General features: G+C 40.9%; 1 protein-coding gene across 1 annotated transcript; it reads left to right on the forward strand.

Moving 5' to 3' along the window:
• Positions 1-2601: 2601 nt before the first annotated feature.
• Positions 2602-10437, forward strand: LOC106748755. The gene is made up of 8 exons (XM_014627604.1): positions 2602-2933; positions 3677-3784; positions 3900-4045; positions 5592-5748; positions 5903-6062; positions 8820-8972; positions 9175-9604; positions 10129-10437. Exons 1-8 carry the CDS (start codon positions 2714-2716, stop codon positions 10375-10377), a joined length of 1623 nt encoding a protein of 540 aa, XP_014483090.1. The 5' UTR covers positions 2602-2713; the 3' UTR covers positions 10378-10437.
• The last annotated feature ends 4356 nt before the right edge of the window (positions 10438-14793 follow it).

Consider the following 14793-nt stretch of genomic DNA (forward strand, 5'->3'; position numbering starts at 1 on the left):
CGGCCGACGACGAGTCCTGATAAACTGTCAGTCGAGTTAATCCATTTTCACGGAAAATAGTTCAACCGAACGGGTTTTCCATCAGATGAAGAGGGAAACTTCTCTCGATCGAATGAATCGCCGGCGGTGCTTTAATCGTCTCTCGTGCGGCCTCGATAATCCATTTCGACGGTGCATCTCCTGCCTCCTCATCGCTCTCCGGTGTCAACAGGTGGCACGGCGCACCTGTCCGGAAAGGCCGAAACGCGGTGCGCAAATAGTGCCGATAAACTGAACGGAATCGTGGAGCTCAAACTGCCACGAACTCTCGAACGCGTCGTTCCTTCCTTTCGTTGGACATGCGCGCTTTTCCTTCGTTGCACGCTTTTCTTTTCGTCCTCGCACGATCACGCCTTGACAGGATTGAAAATCCCGACGAAGGAGCGAACGATTGCGCATCATCTCATCGTTACTCACGTTGGCGTGACGGTGATTATATGAGCCATTTATTTTGAAAGTGGCCTAAGCTCATTTGTCAATTCTTTTTGTTGACTGGAGTAACGTGTACAACTTGAAGTTAGCTGTCATAAACAACATTTTGCGGTTAAGTATATTCAGAGTATATGATAATTTTTGACACATAAATTTTCGCAGTTTTTCAATAATTAAAAACATTACTTTGAAAGTGGCCTAAATCCAATCCATTATTGATAATGTCCGAATGTGCGTCGTAGAAATGTCATTAAAGAAAAATAATTTACTGTTTGTCCCCCAAGAAAAGTTCTGTGCGAGTTCGTTCCTTCTTAGCGATGAATTAAAGGATTTCTGTCAGTAATTTCACGTATAATGCATGAGGTTGGTTCAACAGAAAGTAATATTCGTGTCGGTGCTTTACATGATGTACGACTTTCAATTGTCTTGTCCGCGCTATCCCTTCATCAAGGACCTGTCTTGCTGTCTATGAGCGAAAGAAAGCTTCCGTAAAGCCGCCACGTTAAATCGATTGTTAATCCGACATTAATTCGGATTATTTCGTCGAATTTCCTCGCTGTTTATTTGAAAAAAGAAAAGGAAAAAAAGAAAAATCTATAAGACCGATCGGAGAAATTATTCGATTTTTATCATTCGTTTGTTTAATTATGAGGATTCCGTCATCTAATCATCGATTGTTCGCCACTGTTTATTTAATACACCGCGCTGTTTTTATAAATAAATCTGCTTCTATTAAGAAAAGCTGCTTCTGTTAACAAACAGGCACAGGTGTAGTGAGGTAAAATTAGAAGATAAGGTGTAATAATAATATAATCGCGATGATATAATAATAATGGTGGAACATATAAGGTAGCGTGGTGCCACCTCGCGCTATCCGCCGGGATTAATCGAACCCATACCAGTCATTACACAATGCATCGTCTTTATAATGCGTGGTGTCTACTGCCATCTATGTTATTAATATTGCCAATATTATGTGCAACGGGAAAGATAGAAAGAATATTTTGTCTAGGTCTCTTCGATATTCTCGGCCAACTCGGACGAGCTTCCACGATGATGTGGCGTGAACTGAAGCTAATTAGTAGAAGAAAAGAAATATATGAATTGATGTTCGATGAAGAAAAGTTATGTTAATTTAAATATCATATTGAAGAATCGGACGCGTCATGTCTCTTTAATTATTTAATTTATCAAACAGTTATGCAAAAGCGAGTGATGCAACGAAGATTAAATATATAGGATTCTTCTTAGCGGCCGAGGTGCCGTGTCAAATGAGCTTATACGTGACAATCAGGAGGGGTTCTCATAAGCCGATTAACGAAAAAAAATGGGAGGGGGGAGAGAAAAGAATTAATAAATGAAAAAAAATTTAGAAAAATATATTCTCTCACTGTCGGTTGCTCGCTTGTTTCTTTATTTGACATCCCGAACCATGGATGGTTAAATAATTTGACACATGACATAAGAAAAGACGAGAAGTACAGCAAGTGCAAAGTGGGATAACCATTTGCAAAAATTACAAAATAATTTTATACAACAACGAACTAATCAAAATAACAGCCGATTATATTCCATGTGTGTTTTTAGCTCGCCAGCGGCGTTTAGTTACGTAACAACGTAGGGAACCAAAGCCGAATCACCAAGACGGAGTAAAAGGTAGACGTCCTTGTCTGTTTTTTTAGCCGTCCAAGGAAGAGAGCAAGCGAGTCGACCGCTCGAATACCGGAAGGGATCCTCGGGAAACGTATCGCGAAATTTCGCGGAAATACGCCGCTTCAACGAAAGAACGAATGAACACGCGGTAAAATTGTAAAATAATAAATAAATAAATAATATAAATAAATATAAAATAAATATAATATAAAATAAATAATATAAAATAAATAAATAAACAATAAATCGTAAATTCGTAAAATAAGTAAAATAATAAATGGTAAATTCGTAAAATCAGTCAAGTCCATAAAACCTTTTACAATCCTAAACTTTACAATCCTCTGCTCTTCGAGACGGTGGGGAGATCTTCGAGGGCTTCCGCCGTCCGAGGACGCCCTTAAAACCTTACAAATTTGCACGTATATCGCATCAGTCGCCTTGTAAAGCTTCCGGAAGTCAATATCACAGGATGCGCGCTTGAGACGAGCAGTCCGCTGAAATTCGCCGTGGAAGACGCTCTGCCGCGGTTTATCCGTATTGTTTTCCCCGAAATTCGGCCTAATTCGACCGATCCGTCGATCGAGGCACGATGAGCACAACGCAGACCTGGTGCGTGATCTTTGTGATGGCCGCCGCGTGCACCTGCGGCGCGCGCACGGAGTGCAGCGAAACCGCGCAAATTTCACTGCTGACGAGCGTGCACGATGACCCATCGTGCGTGAAACCGTCGACCAAGGGCGTTATGCTCTACGAAGCCGCCGGGCTGCTTGCCGAGGCTCACAATAACCGGACCGACGATTTCGAGATCGGTAAATCCCCGGCTTGGCTTAGCACGGAGGAAAACAAACACACCAAGTTCGGTCCAACTTATCCAACTACGACCACGTTCAGCGGAACGTTTGTTTTATAACTTTGTTGGGAATTTGCTGAGCTGAGATCGGATTATTATTTTACACCCGGGGAAATATGCCAATCTCAGCACGGAAAACTTCTAACGTTTGTAAAATAAACATTCCCCTGAACGCGGCCAATGAACGGACAATGAAATGCGTTTTGATCGAAAGAAAACAGAATCTTTGACTCTTTCGTGAAGTGTGTGAAATGACAGATTTTGTCAGGACGGCGTAAAATTTGGTGTCTCGGCAAATTATTTTTCTCCGTTTACATACCCTCGAAGTAGAATAGCCGATCTCTGATCGTTCGGATCAATCTGACAACGCGCTTCTCAACGGTACATCTCGATAACCTATCAAAAAGTATCAGATTCGATCGCACATTGAGAAAAAGAAATTGAAATTTTGCGAAGTAAATATCTTTTGTAACATTTTCTCCGATGTTTATTAATTAGAAAAAAATTTGACTGTGATGACGGAGCATATATATTTTCACGAAATATACTTGAGTTTTCTTATTAATTGCTCATTTGCTACTGAATAAAATTTTATTACGCTGTATTTAAATAGGCATTTTATTTCTGCGAAGCTTATATTTCGCGAGTAAATTTGTCAGTCTTCCTTTCTCAGTGTATTACGAGGAATCAATCTGCTTGCAGGGATCACCGTTTTGGACACGTGCGGCAACATAACGGGCGCTCTGAAGGCGACCATGAAGGCTCTCGTGTGGGCGGATATCAACTGTTTGCATCCACCTCATTACTTAGGTAAATCAATAATAACCTCCCTTTTTCTCTTTATCTCCCTTCGCGAAAGTATCGCGGCCTAATTTCAATTTCTATCGCGTCTACGTCGGATAAACTTGTCCTGCGTTATGCTCAGGAATTATCGGGCCGGATACCGCGGCCAATGCTGAAGCGGTGCGCAAAGTGACCTCGATACTGCAGGTACCGCACATCGTTAAGAAGCCGTCGATCTCGCCGTATCTGCATCCTCTGGCGGAGGAATCGAATTCCTACCTGGTGCAGGTGCGTGTGTGCGCGCGCGTGAGTACGTGTGCGTCTAGATTTTCCAATATAGATAATCTCGATTAATAATCTTGATTGATCTCATTATTATTCGCCTTGAAACTTCGCTCGCTACCGAACCAAATATGAGAATCAGCGCTCCGCGGTCTCAGGGAACGACCGAGAGGCGCTGAATTCACCGTGTCTTTGCGTAACTCGCGCTATTGCAATGATAACGCGGCTCTTACGCAACGTTTGAAAGTATTACGACGATATATCGAAATACGGCCGCGGATTTGCCGCTACGTACGTTAATTCGAGCGTAGCGTTTAATTAAGCGCCGCGACGGGTTCCGATCTCGCCGAGATCTCGCACGCGTTACATTTACTGCGTCTTTCGCTGGAAGATCTCTACCAATTTGTCCCGTTTTCCCGCAACTTTCTCTTCCTCCGAACATCGCTCGTACGCAAATAACGCGAATGAGTACTTACAAAGAATGTAATGATAATTAACTGGAAAATGTCAAGGCTTATCGATGGTAATAATTATTCCAAGCGACAGCGTTAGTTTTTTACTTTTGATTCTACGTATAAGTCAAATCTATCGTCGTCTTACCCTGTAATTAGCGAATTGATAACTGCGGAACGCAATCGCGACATAGTCTGTCACGGGTGGACCGGCGGGCGCGCGAATAAATGCAGTTTGTATCGAGTGCTCGCGAGATTTCAAACCGCTCAAGCGACAGAAACATTATAATTACTTTCGGTAGCAGCCATATTTTATACACGGAGAAAAGATTGTGGTGAAAATTATCACACACAAATTTTGCGAGTTGAATTCTTCAGACGACGTACTTTATTGTACACATCGCTAAAGATTATAACACCCATCCTAATTTCAATCATAATTCCAGTATGATTCAACGTTGCAAAATTTACGTGGTAATTTTCACTACACTGAGAAAAAGATTTTTTCTGATTTAATAAATGATATTGCGTCCAAACAAATTTCATCATTGGCGTGCTTCAAAGGAACTAATGTTTCGATTAATAATTACGATTGTTGAACTTTTCAACGAATATGTATTTTTATCTTAAATAAGAAATTTGTTTGAAACGAAAGATCATTTTCTTATGGAGAAATTATTTCCTTCATTTCACACATTTGTTGTAACCAAATAATATTTGGTTAAAAGATATTATTTCAAATAATAACGTTTTTAAGCGTTTTTTAAGCGTTAAATAATAGAGTTTTCTTGAATGGGACAATACAATTTTTACTCAAACAAATAATATTATAAGTATACGTTATTTCCAACTGAAATAAATTTTAGTCAAATAAATAGTAATAATAAATACTAAATCTAAAGAAAACTTTTTTCTGCATAGAATATTTTCTCCGAGTAACATATATATATATATATAATTATTATTACTGACCTTGTAGTAACATTTACTAAAAAAAATATCCTCCTAACTATTTTTACGGTTAACATAAAAAAAAACGGATATGGTTGGCATGGAAAATAACTATGATTTTCCATCAGTGTGGATTGTTTCCTTCGCAGGCGACCTTGAAAATAATAGAGACTCTAAAATGGCGGTCCTTCAGGTTGGTGGCCAGTGTGGATGGCGAGAACGACGAGGGCGTGCAGAATATCGCGAGGAAATTGACATCGAGCGCCATCGCTAGGGATTTGTGCGTCGTAGTGCATGATGAGGCAGGTGTGAGATCGTGTTTATCTTTTCCCTTCTTCGATCGCATCGGTATCGCGCGATTCGAATCGTCCCGCTTCTGTACTTCGAAACGACGCGCTGCTTCCACGAGGAGGAGAAGGTAAACCGTCGATCACCGCGCTTAATTATTCCAATGACGCAGATAACACATCGCGCGTCGTGCATATCGGAAAACCGGAGGTGAAGCTTCTCCGGGAGCCCGCAGACGCTACCGTGCTGATCGTCGGCGAAGCGGGCGACACGCGGGAACGCTTAAATCGCATGAATTCCAGCAACACTTTGCTGCTGCTGGAGGACTCCAGGTAATTCATTCGCGGCCGTGATTTATTCTCGGCTCGCGCAATTTGCCGCCACGCTCGCGGCGTGATTACCAAAGAGGATAATCATCGTCAGGCGATTCAATGTGCAGCCCCAGAGTTCTTTAAATGCGTTACCGAAACGACACGATGATAATATGGACGTGCACGATCGAATCCGTAATTATCGTAATCTAGTACTCTCGTGAATCCGTACGCGAATCCTTAATAAATTTCTGGATCGCGATTACACACTCTGGGAGAAAGAGAGGGGAGGGAAGCAGAAGAAGAGGAGGAAGAGAGAAATGACGCGTAATTGAGCGCGGAAGGTCATCTTCTTTGTTGTTCCATTAGATATTAACGACGACGGGATCTCAGCCGGTTCATTACAAGTAATTCATGATGTCCGATTTTTTTGCGTCATTAACGCGCAGCTGCATCATTTGTTTCAATGCGTCGTGAATTTCTCAATCGGAGATACGCGCGAATATGTTCCCTCTCGGCGGAATTTTATCCTAGTCGGCCGGTTTCACTGTTCGAAAAGAAGAAATGGAAGAAAATTCGCTCGTATATCGTATATCGATTGACTGGAAGTTAACCGCACTGAAAGAAATTACAGTTGTTTCCGGCCGCACCCTCTTTTTCACGTCGCGCCGAGATTTACAATAAATCTTCAATGTTGTGGCTGCAAGTTTATGTGAACCCATTTTCTGATACTTTCCTCAATATCTCAAAGTTAAGCATTTAAGTGTGCACTTTACGAGTACTTTCTAAGTCTAGAGAAATTGGTCGCACTAGCATTTGAAACCAACTGGAAGCTAATTAGAAAGCTACCATTAAATTTTTTACCCGTTCACAAAAAAAACCTGTTCTCTAATTTTTTTTTAATATACTTGTGATTCCTGATTTTTTATTTTTGGTTTTTTGATTATTGATCTCTTTTGTCTTAGAGCTGTTATTTGTGGTCTGTATAAAGTTTTGAACAGTTTTGTCTGAGTTGCCTTCTTCATTTATTTTCTTTTTTTTTCCAAAGAAGTTTTTCTCTTTCCTCTCATTATTTTCTGAGTGTCTCATCGGGATTTTATTCTTCATGCACACCTCATGCGCTTAGCTTTTAGTATGTAGCATCCGGTTTTAATTCTTTCGCAATTTATTCCTAATATTCTCTCTGTATTTCCGTTACATCACGTTATTTTTCATTCATATTTCTTCAGATTACACTTGCTAGAAAAATGATTATCCTAACTATAATTTTTTCATTTATATGCGACCCACAAATCTTAAAGTACACCTCCGCATGTGTGGCAACCGCAAATTATATATGGTCTGCCCGTTTTAACTGAACTGGCCGCACTAGTTCAAGAAACTTGGACACACATTGAAGCGTATGAAGCATACGTACGAGATTCTCACAGTATGCGTAAATTTCTTGAACTAATGCGGCCAGTTCAATTAAAGAGAACAGTTACTTTCGGCGAGAAACGAACACTAGGGAGAAAAATATAGTTATTTTCGAGGACAACAATATCCCTTTTTTTTATTTTAACTACAAAAATAGCGGCAGCAACATGCGCGTAAAGTTATTGTCATTAACGCTATGGTAACATTCATTAGAAAAATAGTTCTCTCGACTATTTTTATACGGTTGAAATAAAAAAAAAGGATATCGTTGTCCCCGAAAATAACGATATTTTTCTCTCACTACGAGGTTATTACTAACAACATTGCAGCAGCGCTCATTAGAAAAAATGACTCTTTCCCGACTGTAATTACATCACCATAATTGCACGGTGCAATTACATTACACAGCCACAGATAGTCACAGATAGTCACAAGTAATCACAGATACCAAGCGTTTTCCTCCCGGCGCATCTTCGATGCTGATGCGTCGTAATTTCGCGAGACTTGACGATTATATTATTCGAAAAAAGGAAATATTTTTCTCAGTGTTTTTGTTCCGATTTCGTGCCGATCGGCCAATCGCGCGGCCGAAAGATTTTAAGCGCGCGTCCGCGCTGAATCGCGATTTCTGCCACTTCCGTCGGGCTCAATCGAGGTTAAGGATTCTCGACAAACTGCCGTTGGAATTACCGATACTGTTTATCCTATTTTCTCTCTCTCTCTCTCTTGCTCTCCGGCATTTTAATGTTTCGTTTTCCGGAACAGCGGCAGCTGTCCGAGGTCATTCTTAGACCGGCGCGGAGAAATCTTGTTAATTAGCGCGCGCTCGCGCGAAAAAATTTACATTAATGAACGGCCCGACGCTGATATTACGATGTGAGTACGATATTACCGCGCGAAGTCCAGTTTCCCAGCATTTTTATCGCAACTTCACTGCGAATTAATGCGGTTTCCACACGTAATCGTTACGCTCGTACGTAACGTGACGATGCTTAATGCAACACAGCTGAAAGTTGCTGCCTGTGCGGATCGCGCAAAAAATCGAGTTATTCATCATCGTCTAAAACAGCACGTTTGAAATAATGTCGATAATTAGTATAAGGGGCTGCTCGTGAACGCTGCAATCGCGGAATCGCAACTGAGTGGCAAAAGAGATCGCGCCGATTTTGTAAAGAACGATAGTTGCGGAATTGCGGTGCGCGTTTAACCCTTAAATACGTGATTTTTTATCTTTTTTATAAAATAATTTGAATGAATGTGAAACAGGATTGCTATTTATTGAGATATGAGCTGAAAAATCATACGATGCAGAACTACGTCATGATGCATTTAAGAGCGTTATTCGATTCTCTTCACCGGCAGAATTGTAATCGACGGTTTGGAGCGGAGAGTCGAAAACTCGCGTTGGTGGACGTCCGAGAGCGGCCGAGGAAAGTACGACGCCAAGGAGTTGAGGCAAGTCAGATGGCTCGAAGACGCCATAGGAATTTACACGAAAGCTCTGAAAGCTTTGTGGTGAGTATCGAGTGAAATCCGGTGTCGACCGATGTAGCACATAATATGGACAAAGACTGTAAATATAAGACGTGTGATAGAAGTGAGAACAAGTCGAGAATAAGATTAAACTGACAGCCGGGAAACTCCCGGAGTTGCGATTTCCTGCAAAGCAATTTTTTACAAAGAACGCTAATCGCGCAGAAACAATTTATTATCGTAGCAAAAACAAGAGATGCAAAAGCCAGATAAATCCCCTGGACTGGAATCACGTGGTGTCGAGCGTCTTAATGGCGCGCAACGCGGAATCGCAGGCCGCGCCAAGGCTCCTCGATCTGTCCGTGAAGACGAAGACGGGCGAGCTGGAGTATCTGGGTGGTGTGATCGTCCGCGAAGACAGGGCGACAATTTACTGGGGCGAACGAAGCGAACTGTCGCAGGAGGAAAGCAAGAAGGAAACTGAGATGAATAATGGTACAGGGGAGGACAATTACGAAGACTTGCCGCCCGCGTTCAGGGCTCTTCTGAATCGAGAGAACGAACCGCGATCGAGATGCGCCACCATCATCAAGGAGACCAGGTTGCACGGGAAGGACAACCAGGCGGTGCAGGTCCTCGTCTCTGGAACGGACGACAACGAGTGGTGGACAATGGTATTCTTTTGCCGGAATCATTCGATCGGGAATCTATCGCGGATTTTTGCCTACCAATATTTTCCTCCTGCTCCTACCATCGAATCAATATTTTATTTAAATATTTAAATAATATTAATATTTTCTTTACGTATAATACTACTTTTTATACTTTTTATACGTATACGTATTTTCTTAATATTTATTAAATAACACGTATTTTCTTAATATTTATTAAATAACATTTAATATTTGAATACTTAAATTTACACTTAAATAATACATATACGTATTTTCTTAATATTTAAATAACACGTGAACGTTTGAATATCAATAACAGTTAATAATCAATGATATATTTTTATTAATTATTTTTATCTCCTGGTAATTAATAATAACAATTGATATATGTTGGTGATCGTCTCATCTGCTGTGTTAAAGAAAGTCACATATTTGAAGTCCCTCAAAAATTAATTGCGCCAGTCTTACAATGAGAAATCCGACGATTCTCGTTATTTATCGCGCGTTACTTCCGAGTGTTGCAGGTGTGCACGGTGAGCGGTGTCGGAGTCGCGATGTTCCTAGTGGGTATCCTCGCTGTTTATATTATCTACACGAACATACGGGGCCCGCGTTGTCCCAAGGGTGAGGATAAGTTGGACAGGGACACCAGCTTGCGAAGGGTGGGTAGCGATCGGGAACTACCGGCGACTTTAATCAGCCGTAACCAGCAAATGTCGCGGGTGCCGCAGCGGACGGGCAGCGAGAGGAGCGTCTCCGAGAAGAGCGTCTGACGTCACAAGAACATCGTCGGAAGTGGATGACTTGCGTGAATAATAAACGAGCGAAACGTTTACTGGTCTCTTCTTTATCATTCTCTCTTCCTTTTTCTTTCCGGAGGAAAAACGTTCGGGAGCGAGTCGGCGCGAAACCAGCTTCATCGAACATCTAGTTCGCCGCTTGATTCGCTAGCTGCGCTAATTGCACGCGAGTACTCGATTGTGTCGGATAAATAAATGACACATCGAGTGATTATACTAATAAGAGACTCTCGAGACGAGAAAAAATTGAAAATTGCAAAAGTGAATAAATTCACTAAGTGTAGGCCAATAAAATTCTAAGTATTCCAGCAAACTCGCTCATTTTTGTCACTTTTGTCACTTTTGTCATTTTCATTTTGTCCTAAAAACCGTAATAGTCTCTCTAACATGTTGTTTCGCAAAAATATTTACAATTAATTTGAAAGTAATTCCAGGAAAATTCTAGCAATGTACTTTTAGAGAATAATAATATTTTGAAATGAGCTTTAACACTTTGCGGTCCACCCGAAGACGTTTGACTAATGTGTTCGAACTTCTCGAAGGCATAATACGAAAGTAGCCGCGCTTATTTGAATGATTTTCTTCTTATACAAACGTTGATATCTGAAAAACTATTGAACCTAGCGTATTCAAAAAACTTTTATCGTGAAGTTCATTTTTTTTCTCTATTATTAAATATCATAAAAGTTAACTTTTCTGTGAGAGATACTACTTTCTGAGACCATCAAAATCATGGTCTATTTTGAGCTGAAAAAAAGTCAAACGTAGATATAACCGATTTTTTAAGCATAAATTATATCAAGAGGATATAACCGATTTTTTAAGCATAAATTATATCAAGAGGATTAATAAAAGAATAGAAAACATACTTCTTTTCTCGTTTACATGTGCTTGTAAACATTGTTGTTTTCTCCGCGGATATAAATTAATATTCTCATCGTCTGATGATTCTAATGAGATTCGTCTCACGACACGTCAACGAAATGTCGGTAATACATCATCTATGACCATATAATATGAAAGCAAATTATATAAAATACGGCATAATACGAAACCAATAAATAAATAAATAAACAAATACAATTAGAGAGTACGTGTACGATTGATAAATAATAAATCAATGACTGACTGTAAGAGGCGTATTTGCCTCCCACATCTTAAATTTCTTTATCTGAAGAAAAATCTGTGTTAGATAACATTTTTGGCTTTTCCTCAGCTCACAATAGTGTTTACACCGCTAAAATCTGTCGATCGACTAGAATCGAAAGACTAGCTCCGAAAGAACAATCCTAACACTTGGAGCGACCATCACTTGTTTTGACATAGCTACGAATCGCTATTCATCTGTTTCGCATGTTACCAATTGCTTAAAACCGCATGTCTCGATTTATTGATAAAACCAATGTTGTCAGATCGTCGACGGACAGCAAAGTGTTAAGTAAATCCTAAGGTAACCGTCGGCAGAGAACTCTGTTGCCGAATGATCCGAGCCGCTTATTCGTGGTTTCATCACTCTCGTGCTGTCACGTCGCGAAAATCGGCCTTCGTCTTTCATTCGAGTTTACCGCATGAAACAGTGGAATGAAATTTCCGGCATGTGTGGAAGCTCGGAGCGCGCGCACCGCACGCACACACATACACACATAATAGGGTAAGGTTGCCGCGGATGTGACAGATTAAGACGGTAAAATGGGGTTATGTCCGACTGGATGGGTGGATAGATACCGGCTATTGTTCTCGCCACTTGACGCAATCAAACAGCCAATTAAGGTTGCGTAACACGCAAAATATCCACCTAACGCTCACCGTCGCGACCGTGCAGAGATAATCAGATGTGGGTCCTGCGGCCGAAGGAACGCATCGTCGTTGCGCGAAATGCGATACACTTACGCTGATCGTAGAGAGAAAGAGAGAGAGAGAGAGATAATCATTGCGATGCGTTGCGTGCGTTCGCGCGTTAATCACATCAGTCACAAAAAGGTTGCGACACCCATTTTTTTTATCAATTTTATAAATTTTTCTTCTTGCTCTTTTATTTTGTCCTAGCTGCTTTTCTCAATTTTATATTTCCTTAACTGCCTTCACTATTTCTATCTCTAACTCTTTTTCTTCTTCTTGCTCTTTCATCCTATCCTAGCTGCTTTTCTTAATTTTATGTTTCTTTAACTGCCATCACTATTTCTATCCCTAACTCTTTTTCTTCTTCTTGCTCTTTCATCTTATCCTAGTTGCTTTTCTCAATTTTATATTTCCACAACTGCCATCACTATTTCTATCTCTAACTCTTTTTTTTTCTTGCTCTTTTACGTCCCGTGTCTAACAGGACAATTTGCCATTTAATAATTCTCAAAAGATTTACGTTTTACTATTTGGATACACATTGCGAAACTCATCGGGAAAAAGTGTTGCAACTTTTTCGTGATTGACAATACATACGCAATCGATGACACACGAACGAACGCCGGCTACGCAAATAATCCAATCTGACCCGACGGGTTATGGCATTTAATGGCGAAATGCCAATAAATTAGCCGCGGGGGATGAAAAGCTACGAGAGTCGCTTGCAAAATATTCGCGGAACGAGAAATGAATACAGCGGAGTAAAAAACAAACGGGAGGAAACGTAGTCCAGAACGCGGAACGGCTAATCTCGCGTGGCCTCCGGATTGAATGGCCCGCGGAGATTCAATCGGAGAAAGAGAAAGAAAGAGAAAGAGAGAGAGAGAGAGAGAGAGAGATCACGATAAATCGCGGGCTAGTTCACCGCACTCCGTGTGACCTATTCCCGTTTCATTTACATCGCACACGTGCGTCCGTCGTGTTTCATTTACATTGTGCATGCCCGCTCCTTCTCGCCGATCTCGCGCCATTCATAAAACAGCAACGAGTTTCCCAGCTGCTCGGAGAATCGGAGCGTGTGTCATCCGGGAAACGTCGAGCGCCGCGCGGAAGAGGAAACCAGCCGATCGTGGAGGCGGTCGCGCCGGGTATTCCCTACTTTCGAAGGTGCGACTCAGCTCACTTTGTCGGGGACACGTGTGTCACGAGGAAAGACATCACTCGCTGCCGAGTAACGGTTTCTTTTTTTTTACTTAAAATCGAGCGACCGTCACGTATTATTACGCACCGCAGCGCAGACCTTTGACTTTTTCCTCCAGAAATCTTTCATTGACTTCGGACTTTGCTAATTCGGTGACCAACCTCCGACCGTATTCGGGTAAATATCGTAAGTTCCTCGAGTCTTGAATTTTAAGCTTAATCTTAAACTTAGATCTATGTGAACGAATCCATATTATCTTCGGTTGTCCGCTAAAACGTAATCCGTGCACAGAAAAAAAGTGAAATCTAGAATCTGGTAAACGTAATTGCCTGTCTTTCATCTTAAATCAAGTATTTTTATCGGTTTAAGTAGATTTTAATGGCTGTAATAAATATTTACTTGATCGCACAGGGAAAGTCGAACGCTTCGCGTGTAACACACGACGGGGAAAAATTCCTCGCTGATTAATACCACCGTAGATATGAAAAGACGATGTTTCAATGGAACACGAAGGCAAACGCGACTCGTGGGTCTTGAGTTCCGCCGCTTTCCTCGAGAGTTCAACAAACTTCGCGAGCCTACAGCACGTCATACCATCGGAGGCAGTGCTACGAGGAAAATACTTGGGATTTGCGATTGATAATTACGTGGTGAAATAATTATAGTCGGGAAACCCGCTTTTCTAATGAGCGCTGTTACAATATTGCTAATAATTATCTCATACGCATGTCGCTATTGTTACTTGTCAGATCAGTCAGGAGATACGCTTAACGCCGAATGTAACTATAATTTGCGGTGATATTATCTTTCGTCTCAAATAAATTTTTTATTTAAGATAAAGATACATATTCGTTGAAAAGTCTAGCAATCGGACTTATTAATCGAAACATTAGTTTCTTGGGGCATGCCGTGGATGAAATTTATTTGGATGCGATGAAATTGATGAAATTTGAAGAAATCCTTTTTCTCAGTGTATACATATGTAAAAACAAGGGACCACACAGTTATAAATTACGTTTTTGTAAGCAAATTGTTACAAGATAAGGTGGTGGGATTAAAAGTAGGTGACAAGGTTGTTTCGTATCATTTTCTAATTTAAATTCTTTGCCCTGGCGAGAGACATTAAACTGTTTATGTTTGATGTCCACTGCCTCTCGCATTGTTGATTCCTTCGAGAGCATTCTCGAAATTCGTTATTGTTGACTATCGCTGCCTATATAATCGGCAGCGGCTCTCGATAACATGAGCTGACCTTTGACTTTAACGGAGCTAGACTATCCGATCACATACAAGACACCGCTCGCAATTGATCCTTTTTAAGTAAACCAGCAAGATTAATAAAGAGTTCG

This window comes from Dinoponera quadriceps, unplaced genomic scaffold, assembly GCF_001313825.1.
Source record: "Dinoponera quadriceps isolate SergipeBrazil2010 unplaced genomic scaffold, ASM131382v1 scaffold3127, whole genome shotgun sequence".
Classification (NCBI taxonomy): Eukaryota; Metazoa; Arthropoda; class Insecta; order Hymenoptera; family Formicidae; genus Dinoponera; species Dinoponera quadriceps.

Coding starts and splice junctions, on each gene's coding strand:
- LOC106748755 (XM_014627604.1), top strand. CDS start 2,714: ATGAGCACAACGCAGACCTGGTGCGTGATCTTTGTGATGGCCGCCGCG. Junction 6,063..8,819: donor CTGCTGCTGGAGGACTCCAG/GTAATTCATTCG, acceptor CTTCACCGGCAG/AATTGTAATCGACGGTTTGG. Junction 9,605..10,128: donor ACAACGAGTGGTGGACAATG/GTATTCTTTTGC, acceptor CGAGTGTTGCAG/GTGTGCACGGTGAGCGGTGT.